The following is an 11,772-nucleotide window of genomic DNA, read 5'->3' on the forward strand; positions in this document are numbered from 1 at the left end:
CATATTCTCGTTTTCATTTTAATTCCTTTTGATATTTAGCGGACTTAAAATAAGTCAAATCATAAAGGTGTTACATATAATTTATTGTATTTATTTATCATTATTGTATAAAAAAGTCTTGAACAACTTTTATATTTATGAGGTTTGAGGAGCTGGGGAGGAGTAAGGAATCAGGATTTTCTCATTTCAATTTTTCTATCTTAGTTTTCTTATTAGCTCATTTAAAAAAGAATTTCTTTTTTTCTTTTTTGGTAACTCGTTAATCTCAATTTTTGATGTAGCATCTTTAAAACCACAAGATAGATTAAAAAGTATTTTGATACATTTTACGTATTTTTAGTTTTACACTAAAATTTAAAAGTATTTTTTACTTTCTTAAATTACACATCTAATTAAAACCAGACAGATAAATTGAAGCGGATGAAGTATGAAGTATGAGTTTAGATGAATTCAGTAGTTTTGACTCAAATTTTGTTTTTGTGTTAAAAAATCTACTAAGTATGTAACAATATTAAATTTCGAACCCAATAATGCAAATGATTAGTAAGATTAGTGTTATGTTGAACTAGGGTTGTGTATCGATTGCTCTGGTTCTGTTTTGAAGTTTTATCGGTTTAACTTAGCGGTTATTTGTTTGTAGATATGTTAAACCGTTATAGAACCAATAAGATATTGACTTATTGAGTATTGATTTATCGATTATTGATCGTTATCAGTTCGGTTATCGATTTAACCATTAAGATTTGACACACAAAAAAATCATTAAAAATCACTTAGAAACAAGGTGACAAATCAAATGACCATGCATATGATCAGTTGACAGATCCCATCTTGCTCAAAGCAAATAGTGACATATTGTAGAATAATCCAGAGTTTGAGACAGTCAGAAATAAAAGTATGAAACTAAACCCTAAGCCTAAAACTTTATATACCGAATGGTACAAATATAATTTATTAATTTACTATTGGATTATTGATCAGTTAACCATTAAGAAAAAACCTCAAACCGGTAATTACAACCAATAACCCAATAATAAAAAAATCAAAACTGTTATCAAAATCGTTAAATCAATAATCCATTATCGATAAATCAATAACTTATTTTTGGTTCAAATTACCGATTTTGATTCGATTTTGAACCGTCTGAACTCATAAAGTTCAAATTCTAGAGTCGCCTGTGTGACCATAGGATGTTGGATTTGGAAAAAGACATTATAAGAACACAAAACTCAGAATTAATACACTTGTTCAAACCAAGTAAATGTGTAACATTAGTGCTTTAATCAGCCTCTTGAATGTGAAGTTTACAATAATGTGCTAAGTTCTTTCAATCAAAATGTGATAAAGATATGAAGTTTTATTCTACAGGGGAAGTGTCATTCCAGCAAACTCTGCTTAAAACATTTGTTGCACACTTTGGTTTACACTTTGGTAACTTTAAGGTAAATTTGTCCCTTGCACCCAAACACAACCAAGGGCGGATCTACGCCGTATCTTACTAACTCGACATAATTCAATAACTTCTGTTCAAAATATGTAATTGTGTTTTAAAAGTTCCCTTAATAGGTAGAAATAATCTATTATGAAGTTAATAATTGTTATGCATGTTCTAAAATTTGAAACTCATAAATTTAAGATCTTGAATCCGTCTTTTAACACTAGCTAGGAATTATTGAGGACCTAAATAAATAAAAGAATATCTTTAACGGTTTTAAACTTTCAGATAAAACAAATTCATAGAATTATATATATAAATTGTTTAAAGTTGTCTTGTTAGAATATGTAATTGTACTTGTGCACAAACACAAAAGCATCTAGAAGACATTTTCACTAGAGAATTTTGCAATGAAAATAGTGTGCAATTCAATTACAACTTCATATATATATAGGGGTGTACATGGCCGGGTTGGTTCAGGTTTTTCAAATATCAAACCAAACTATTTGTGTCAGATTTTTAAATTTATAAACCAAACCAATAAAACTCAAGTTTTTCAACCTCGGGTTTTTCGGGTTGTTTCGGGTTTTTCCAGTAAAGTATTCATACAAACATATAATTTACTAGTACTTCAAATATTTCTTTAGTCCTACCAAAATACAACTATCTAAGATGTTTCTTAAAAATATAACACAATATGATATGATTAATGACACTAAAATATCCAACAAAAATAATAATAATGAAATCGCGTAAAACAAATATTGCAAATTAACAAGTCATAATGAAAATGATCATAATTTAAAAGTACTAAATCATGTTAAAATTAAGTTTAATAAGTATTAGTTACATGACTAAATATTAAAGGAAATTAAAATTAGATTATGTATTTTAATTGTCTAAACCAATGTAAAACTAAAGAACAAATATTCAATATTATTGTCATTCTTAGTATTGAATTGATTTTCTTTTTGCATTAATATTAATTTGATTTTGATTTAAGTTTTATTATAATTACCAACATCTGTGGACTATAATCTTTATTGGCCCATTCATAATTCTAAGTTTCAAACTTGAAATAATATATTAAAAGATAAAAACTATGAAAAAGTATAAGAAATATTTAAAAATTATATCAAAGTAAATATTTTTATGTATAAAATAAAATTTTAAAATTATATAAATAATGTCGGATTGGTTTTTTTTAGTTAAAACCAAACCAAACCAAATATAGTCGGGTTTTTTTTTTCAAAACCAAATCAAGTCAAACCAAACCACTAGTCGAAATTTTTTTTCGAGTTGACTCAATTTGCAATTTGATTCAGTTTTCGATTCGATTTTATACACCCCTATATATATATATATGAACTCATAATTGCCAAGGAACAAATTTTGGTGAAGAGAATATTTCCAATTGAATTATAAAGTGAAGTCTGCCACTTTCTTAACATCTGTTCCACTGTGGTCCTTTAGGTACAACAAAAATATTTGTCATGAAAAATATCATGTAAATCATTTATTTAATTGAACCAAAGTTGAGGGAATGTGGTTCCTCTTTTTCTTATAGTTGAGTTGTGGGTGCTAAGAATAACTCTTCCATCTATGTCGTTTCAAGTTCATCCAAATTAAATATTCATGTCGTAAGGACCGAAGTAATTTTGGTTTCATGCGGAAGCTAGTATATTAATAAATTAAATAACAAAAAAGAAATATATCAAAAGAAACATAATACTATCCTAACATAGTTTGATCAATCGATCTATATATCTAACAGAGAAAAAAAATAATTTACTATATATAAAAGAGAGTTTAGAAAGATCAAAAAAAATAACCCCATAAAAAGTTTTAAAAGATTTAAAAAAAAATAACCCCATAAAATTTACTCAAATAGGTGTATGATGGAAGAAATACTGAGAACTTTTACCGCTCTTTTAGAATAATCGTAATTATATGTCAAAATTGTATAATTATATCTAAATCTAATTTTATGTGAGTTTTCAAATAAGTTCTTATAGATGGTGATGGAGGACTCTTAGTGAAAAGTTTTACTCATCTCTTACGTAACAATGTTCCTAATTATTTCTTAAATCACTCTATTATAGTTGTTTTTTATATTCTCCAGAATTGCTTTAAAATTCTAGATAAAGAGATCAATCTAAAAAAAGTAAAAAATTAGGTGATGATTTTTTTTTACATATTATACAATTTTCATTTTCATTATTAAAAGGGAAACTTCTAAAGCTGCATTTCTCAAGGATATTCTTGTTTTCATTTTAATTCCTTTTGATATCTAGCGGACTTAAAATAAGTCAAATCATAAAGGTGTTACATGTAATTTATTGTATTTATTTATCATATCATTTAAAATGGAAAAGTTGTATTTCTCATTTTTGTTGACAAAGTGTATCTCAGAATGTTGCACAACAATATTGTATAAAAAAAATTCTTGAACACAACGGCGTAGCCACAATCACTCAAGTACCCAGAATTTGAGACAGTTTGAAATAAAAGGATGAAACTAAACCCTAAGGGCTCGTTTGGTGTGAGGGATTAGAAATAATAGTGATGGGATAAGGAAATAGTGATGGGATAAAAAAAAAATTATGTTGTTTGGTTGGCAAGTCCGGGATAACTTATCCCGGGATTAATAATTAGTACCGGGATAAGTTATCCCTCCCCATGGGTGGTATAGTAATCCCGGGATAACTTATCCCGAGATAGAATAGGTAAATGACAAATATGTCCCTTTAAATCCTTTTTATATATCATTTTTTACATTTATGTATATTTACATTTTTTTTAATACCATGTATAATAATATTTACTACTCCTTATTTTTATGATAATTATACATATTTTTCTATTAAAAAATTATACTATATAAATATAATTTTTATTTATGAATTTATTTGACTAATTCTTATGTTTATTTTATTTTGATTTCTCATAAATTTTCTTCTCTTTAATAAACTTAAGAGGAAAGTTCTATTTTTAAGCTAAATAAGAAAAAAGTTATATTTTTAAATACACATGGTACTTATCATGGGAATACATAAACAAAAATATTTAAGTTAAAAAAAATAAAAGTTTTATTTTAAAAAATGAATAACTAAAGCTCACAAAGAAAAATTTAAAAAGTTTAAATAAAGTGAAGGGTAATTTTGTAAACAAACAACTTGTTCTTAAAATTTATCAATATATATTATTTTGAATATAACAAACCAAACACTCAATAAGAAATAATCCCAGGACAACTTATCCCATCATAACTAATCCCAACATAACTTATCCCAACATAACTTATCCCATCATAACTCATATTCAAACCAAACGACCCCTAAGTCTACAACTTTATATACTGAATGGTACAAATATAATTTATTAATTTACTATTGGATTATCGATCAGTTAACCATTAAGAAAAAACCTCAAATCGGTAATTACAACCAATAACCCGATAATAAAAAAATCAAAACCGTTATCAAAATCGCTAAATCAATAATCCATTATCGATAAACCAATAACTTCTTTTTGGTTCGAATTATTGATTTTGATTCGATTTTGAACCGTCTTAACTCATAAAGTTTAAATTCTAGTTTCGCCTGTATGACTATAGGATGTTGGATTTGGAAAAAGACATTATAAGAACACAAAACTCAGAATTAATACACTTGTTCAAACCAAGTAAATGTGTAACATTAGTGCTTTAATCAGCCTCTTGAATGTGAAGTTTACAATAATGTGCTAAGTTCTTTCAATCAAAATGAGATAAAGATAAGAAGTTTTATTCTACAGGGGAAGCGTCATTCCAGCAAACTCTGCTTAAAACATTTGTTGCACACTTTGGTTTAATTTATAGCTCTGTGTTTTTCAATTTTCATCTTTAGTCCATCTTTATCTGCTCCCACAATCTTGTCAACAACCTTCCCTTTCCTCATCAACACGAACGTTGGCATCGATTGAACCCCATATTCCTGAGCTACATCCTGTATACAATTCAACGAAGACTTGAGACGTTAGACAGTATGATATTGATTTCTAATACGGTCGATCACTCAACTAATAGTTATTATCTCAGAAAGTCACATCCTATATACAATTCAACGAAGATTTGAGATGTTAAGATGAGTATGATATTGATTTCTAAGATGGTTGATCACTCAACTAATAATTATTATCTCAGAAAGAAAACAAAGTGACTTTCTGAGATAATAACTATTAGTTGAGTGGTCAAATGAGAAATCAACTCGATGAGTATATAGAAAATAGAAAAGGATTGTGATGTTAAGAGTTCATACATTCAATTCATCAACATCAATCTTGACAAACTCAACATCTGTATATTTAGCAGCAAAGTCATTAAGAACTGGCTCCATATATTTGCAAGGACCACACCATGTAGCTGTGAAGTCAATAACAACCTAGAAACAACATAGCAAAAGAACCCAATGATTAGAGTACCCTTTAATTTACAATGAGTATAACTTTTATATACTAATAGTTTAAAATATATGTTTACATTATAAGATAATTACATATTTAGATGTGAAATAAGACAAGCTACTTGCTATAACATGTTGAAATAGAATGATAACATAAGCCTTTTTTAACACAATTTGTATATATTAGTTAAAGGAGTTTAGTTATTTACACCTTCAATGTGGAGAATTTTACACCATCAGATCACCTAAAGGATATCTACATGTAAGTTTCCTTATAATGTGGGGTTTGTAATCTTGCTACAACAGGTAAAGGTGATCTGATGGGGTAAATATTTCTTATACTGACGATATAGATAACTTAAAGTCTAAGTTAAAAACCATACACAATATCATTAGAGAATTAGTTCTTGTGCAAAATGGTTACCAATTTGTTTGTATCTTTCAAAGAATCAAAATGGAGCTTCCATTTTGTTGAAGAGTGGAAAGCAATGACTTGAGATCTCTTGAATTGTGGTGTGTTTGGCATATTATGAGCTTCATGCAAAGTAGTTGAGTAGTTAGCACCCATTTTTTCTTTTAGTTTTTTTTGGAGTAAAAGATTTTTGCTCTTCAACTTATGGTTTTTGATGGATTTTCTTTTGCTTGATGTTGGAATTCAGAGTTTTGTTTGGACCCCTTTTATATTGGTTGCTGATGTACTAAACTGTGTTGCTTTTTCAAATATATAAACAACAGAATATGTTCCTCAATTATGTAGACCATTATATTATACAAAGAGAGATTTGATGCTATTTTGCTTTGGCTTTTGGTATTGGTGGTTTGGTCCAATACTTCTAATGCAGGGTAATTTATTGTTAGGACCGAAATAATTAGGTGTGATGCGGAAGCTAGCAAAGCAGACCTCGAGAGACCATGAGTAAGAAGACAACTGAGAAATATACTAAAAGACACATATTTAACTTGGTTCAGTCAATCGATCTATGTCTACAAGAGGAGATGATCAATTAATTATATAAATAAGAGAGTACAAAAATATCGAGAGAAGTAACCTCACACAATTCACTCGTAATAAAAAGAGTTCACACAAGTGATAACTTGTGTCCCACAAATTCTCCCCCTAAACAAAACTCTCAAAACTCCTCGGACTACATTGAGAATGTTGATAAAGTCGTTAGAAGGAATGAGTCTCTATTTATAGAGTCTTAAACCTTTTCCTATAAGAAAAGTACTAACCAAGTATAGAGACTTTATGTTTTCTTTTTCGGAAAAGGAAAACATATTTATGGTAAAAAAAAACTCACGGCAAATACCCAACATTCATGACATCATCAAATGTTTTGCAGGGGTCTTGATGTGCTTGGGAGTGGTTTGGATCATTGGTTGGATATTTAGTTCATTTGAAAATTTTGAGTCGACCGCGATAAACATTTGGTCAACACGATCGTGAATTGGTGATTTAATGATTCCAATAGGTTCGAAACACATTCTATTATTAATTTGCTTATTTGGGTTAGAAAAATTGATGTTTTGACATTATTTCAGTAAATGGTACCACCTCAAGAAACCAAGCTCCAAATTGTGTTTTGATTGAACAATTAGATGTGTATCGTGAATTCGGAACAATAGTAAAAAGAATTCATAATTTAAAATTTAGAATTCGTGTTTTAACACAAGCTAAGAAATATTGAAGACCTAAATAAATAAAAGAATATATTTTTAACGATTTAAACGGTTAGACATAAAGTGATTCATACCATTCAATATATAATATATATATATTCATAATTAGAAGTTCACAATTTAGACTCACACTATTATCATGCATGAGAAAAAGATTAATAGTATATGATAAATGAATCCAGTGGGGTAATTTCAAAGTTGTCTTGTTAGAATATGTAATTGTACTTGTGCACAAAACACAAAAGCATCTAGAAGACATTCATGAGAGAATTTTGCAATGAAAATAGTGTGCAATAAAGTGTCAAAGAACAAATTTTGGTGAAGAGAATCCATTGAATAAAGTGAAAAATATACTTACAATGAAAAATATTATGTAAATCATTTTTTAATTAGTAGTATTTAATTGAATTTAAAGTTGATGGAATGTGGTCTCTCTTTTTCCTCTATTTTATTTGTGGGTGCTAAGGAATAACCCCTTCATCTATGTTGTTTAAAGTTCATCCAAATTAAAGGTTTAGGTAGGAAGGACTGAAATAATCAAGTGTCATGTGGAAGCTAGTGCAATCATTAAAAGATGATAAATTAGACACCAAAAGAGACACAATATTTTAACGTGATTTGGTCAATCGACCTATATCAATAAGAGGAGATGAGAAATCTACTATATAAAAGAGAGTACAAAATATCGAAAGAAATAACCTTACGAAATTCACTCAAAATAAAAAGAGGTTCACACAAATGGCAGTGTACACTTGTGTCTCGCAAATTCTCTTCCTAAATAAAACTCTCAAAGCCCGTATGACTACATGTCGTTGACACTGTTAGCAGATTTCTTTCTAATCCTAGAAAGGAACATTGGGATGCAGTAAAATGGATACTAAAATATTTGAAGGGTACGACGGACTTAAAAGCCTTTTCATATATCTTTTCACGTGGCATCTTTAAGACCACCAAATTAAATTACATTTTGGTACATCCACATATATTTAATTTTTCTTAAATTTCATGTCAAAACAAAACAAAATAAATAAATTGAAGCGGATGGAGTATGTGTTACAAGTTTAGGTGAATTCAATAGTTTTAGCCCAATTCTTGTTTTCTTAAATTTCATGTCAAAACAAAACAAAATAAATAAATTGATACGGATGGAGTATGTGTTACAAGTTTAGGTGAATTCAATAGTTTTAGCTCAATCCTTGTTTGTGTGTTAAGCAAACTACTAAACATGAAGAAAAAAAATATTGAAGCCAGTAATGCAAATGGTTAGTAAGTTTAGTGGTATTCCGAAATCATAAAGTTCAAATTCTAGATTCGCGCCTATATGACTATATCATGTTGGATTTGGAAAAAGACATTATAAGTACACAAGACATAGAATTAGTACACTTGGTCAAACCAAATAAATGTGACACATTAGTGCTTTAATCAGCCTCTTTAATGAAGTTTACAATAATAAGTGAGCAAGAACCATAGATGAGTTACATAAGCAAAGTTATTTCAATCAAAATGTGATAAAAGATATGAATTTTTATTCTACAACTCTGCTCAAACATTTGTTGCACACTTTGGTTTAATTTGCTTATATGAACATAGCTTTGTGTTTCTCAATTTTCATCTTTAGTCCATCTTTATCTGCCCCAACAATCTTGTCAACAACTTTCCCTTTCTTTATCAACACGAACGTTGGCATCGCTTGAACTCCATATTCCTGAGCTACGTCCTGTTAACGATTCAACCAAGATTTGAGAAATTAGTATTAATCAAGACATCAGACGAGTATGATGTCGATTTCTAAGATGGTCACTCAACTAACAGTTATTATCTCAAAATGTCACCTTTCTTTCTTGATTTCAATTTTTGTCGACCAAAAAAAGTGACGTTTGAGATAATAACTATTAGTTGAATAACCATATGAGAATTCAACTTGATGAGTATGAAAAAAAAAATTAGAAAAGGAATGTGATGGTAAGTAATTCATACATCCAATTCATCAACATCAATCTTGACAAACTCAACATCTATATATTTAGCAGCAAAGTCATTAAGAATTGGTTCCATGTATTTGCAAGGACCACACCATGTAGCTGTGAAGTCAATAACAACCTAGTAACAACAGAGCAAAAATATCAAATGATTAGAAGGTAGATTATCTATTACGACGGTGTAAGGCTAAGTTTATAAGCTAATCAAACTGGTTTATAAGTACTATTTAGTTTATTTACGTGTTTGATAAACACTTTATAAGTCAAAATCCATAAATTGATCATTCTCAACTTATGACTTTTCAGCTTATAATATAAGCATTTTTAGTTTGACCAAATATTTTTATCCTTATATTTTTAAGATTCTCAAAATATCTTACATGGATACTTTAATTTTATAATTTATTGTAAATTTTAAAGGATATTTTAGTCATTCTTACAAAATAACAACTTATCAACATGTTTTACCAAACACATCATCATGTGTTTAGTAACAGTTTCAATACTTTCATCTAAACGCGTAACTGATTATTAACTTATCAACTATTTACAATCAACCAGATTAAAATAGAAAGATAGTTTAAAATGGTTACCAATTTGTTTGTATTTTTCAAAGAATCAAAATGGAGCTTCCATTTTGTTGAAGAGTGGAAAGCAATGACTTGAGACCTCTTGAATTGTGGTGTGATTGGCATATTATGAGCTTCATGCAATGCAATTGAGTAGTTAGCACCCATTTTTCTTTTAGTTTTCTAGAGTAAAAGGTTTTTGTTTTTTCTTAGTTTCTGAAAGATTTTCTTTGGCTTGATATTGGAATTAAGAGTTTTACTTGGACCCTTATAATATTGGTTGTTGATGTACTAAACTGTTTTGCTTTTTCAAATTTTAAAACAACTTAAACTAGTTATAGAATATGTTCATCATGTCGACCATTTCATTATACAAAGAGAGATTTGATGCTATTTTGCTTAGGTTTTGGTATTGGTGTTTTAGGCTAATATTTCATGTGTAGGGATTTGAAGATACGACATACGGATCTAATTCAACCACAAAAGCTAGTTCATGAGGGGGGGGTTGACCAAGTCCATATAAAGAGACCAATTTTCCATTCATGATGTGAGACTTCTTAACACTCCCTCACACGCTCTGGCCTCAACAGGAGCGTGAACACTTATAAATAGGGGCTCAACATCTGTGAACAACAAATTGAGATGGGTCTGGCTCTGATACCATGTGAAGATATGATACATGGGCCAAACTCAACCCCAAAAGTTAGTTTATGAGGAAAGATTTGTCAAAGTATTACCACTTTAGTCTAATGAGTCCTCAATCATATAATAAAGATTGTTACTCTATAAAGTGTCACAACCCAAAAACCATTACACATATTCTCTGCTTTGGCCCAATAAATATAATGGATTTGCTTCTTATTGGGTTACGCCATCATCAAGCTCAAAAACGCATATCGTGTGAACTTGTGTTTTGTCTTATATAAGCACTTTTATTTTCTCTCATATTTAAATGTGAGATTTGGTTAAGGTGTGATGTGTATACCTTTTTTTGAAGCTTCCCAACCTAGAAGCCTTTGGTCTTTCTCTTTGGCCCACCTTCATCAGCTTGTCCTCTATCATGGGTATCACAAACGCCCTTCTTTAGGAATTCAGTATCCTCATTAAGGTTTGCCCCAACATCGTACTGCATGAGTCTGACTCCGATATTGTTAAACTTTGGACATTCAAATTTCATCTTCGTTGTTAGTTGAACTTTCCAACTTATCTAATGATCATCTAGACACTTTAACTTACCACATGTATATATCATGAACACCCGATTCCCGTAAACCTCACATGAAATTTCAATCCTAGGTGACATGTCAAAGTTGAAAAATTGGAAAAGGCTCAAATATGTACGTCATCGAACTTTGAGAAAAGGCTCATTTAAGTCATCCATTAAAAGTTTGGCTCATCTATACCATTTTCGTTTGAGAAAAGGCTCATTGTGTCATTATTTGCTAATTGAAAACAGTTTCGTTTTGCAAAATCATTTTTTATACGTGATCAATTATGATTCGGTCACGTCATTAATTGTAGCATTTTGTAAAGGGAAAAGGCTCAATATGTCATCGAGCTTTGAGAAAAGGCTCATCTATATTATCCGTAAAAAGTTTGGCTCATCTATGTCATTTCAGTTAACAAGTAATGACATGGATGAGTTGTTAACGTCAAAATGCTCA

The 11,772-nt window shown here is 29.5% G+C and overlaps 2 protein-coding genes across 2 annotated transcripts; both read right to left on the minus strand.

Annotated features, from left to right (window-relative positions):
- Positions 1-5,283: 5,283 nt before the first annotated feature.
- Positions 5,284-6,507, minus strand: LOC125830808 (thioredoxin H2-like). Its single transcript, XM_049509984.1, has 3 exons — positions 6,302-6,507; positions 5,734-5,856; positions 5,284-5,421 (listed from the first exon to the last, which is right to left on the minus strand). Exons 1-3 carry the CDS (start codon positions 6,443-6,445, stop codon positions 5,284-5,286), a joined length of 405 nt encoding a protein of 134 aa, XP_049365941.1. The 5' UTR covers positions 6,446-6,507.
- A 2,442-nt stretch (positions 6,508-8,949) lies between these two features.
- Positions 8,950-10,342, minus strand: LOC125830805 (thioredoxin H4-like). The gene is made up of 3 exons (XM_049509978.1): positions 10,133-10,342; positions 9,538-9,660; positions 8,950-9,277 (listed from the first exon to the last, which is right to left on the minus strand). Exons 1-3 carry the CDS (start codon positions 10,274-10,276, stop codon positions 9,137-9,139), a joined length of 408 nt encoding a protein of 135 aa, XP_049365935.1. The 5' UTR covers positions 10,277-10,342; the 3' UTR covers positions 8,950-9,136.
- Positions 10,343-11,772: the final 1,430 nt, after the last annotated feature.

Source organism: Solanum verrucosum, unplaced genomic scaffold, assembly GCF_900185275.1.
Source record: "Solanum verrucosum unplaced genomic scaffold, falcon-dt-bn FXZP01000154.1, whole genome shotgun sequence".
Taxonomy (NCBI): domain Eukaryota; kingdom Viridiplantae; phylum Streptophyta; class Magnoliopsida; order Solanales; family Solanaceae; genus Solanum; species Solanum verrucosum.

Excerpts from the sequence above, each read along its gene's own strand:
- LOC125830808 (XM_049509984.1), bottom strand. The coding sequence starts at position 6,445 with ATGGGTGCTAACTACTCAACTACTTTGCATGAAGCTCATAATATGCCA. Across the intron at positions 5,857-6,301 it reads TGAAAGATACAAACAAATTG|GTTGTTATTGACTTCACAGC; the intron begins GTAACCATTTTG and ends TGTTGTTTCTAG. Across the intron at positions 5,422-5,733 it reads TTGATGTTGATGAATTGAAT|GATGTAGCTCAGGAATATGG; the intron begins GTATGAACTCTT and ends AATTGTATACAG.
- LOC125830805 (XM_049509978.1), bottom strand. The coding sequence starts at position 10,276 with ATGGGTGCTAACTACTCAATTGCATTGCATGAAGCTCATAATATGCCA. Across the intron at positions 9,661-10,132 it reads TGAAAAATACAAACAAATTG|GTTGTTATTGACTTCACAGC; the intron begins GTAACCATTTTA and ends TGTTGTTACTAG. Across the intron at positions 9,278-9,537 it reads TTGATGTTGATGAATTGGAT|GACGTAGCTCAGGAATATGG; the intron begins GTATGAATTACT and ends AATCGTTAACAG.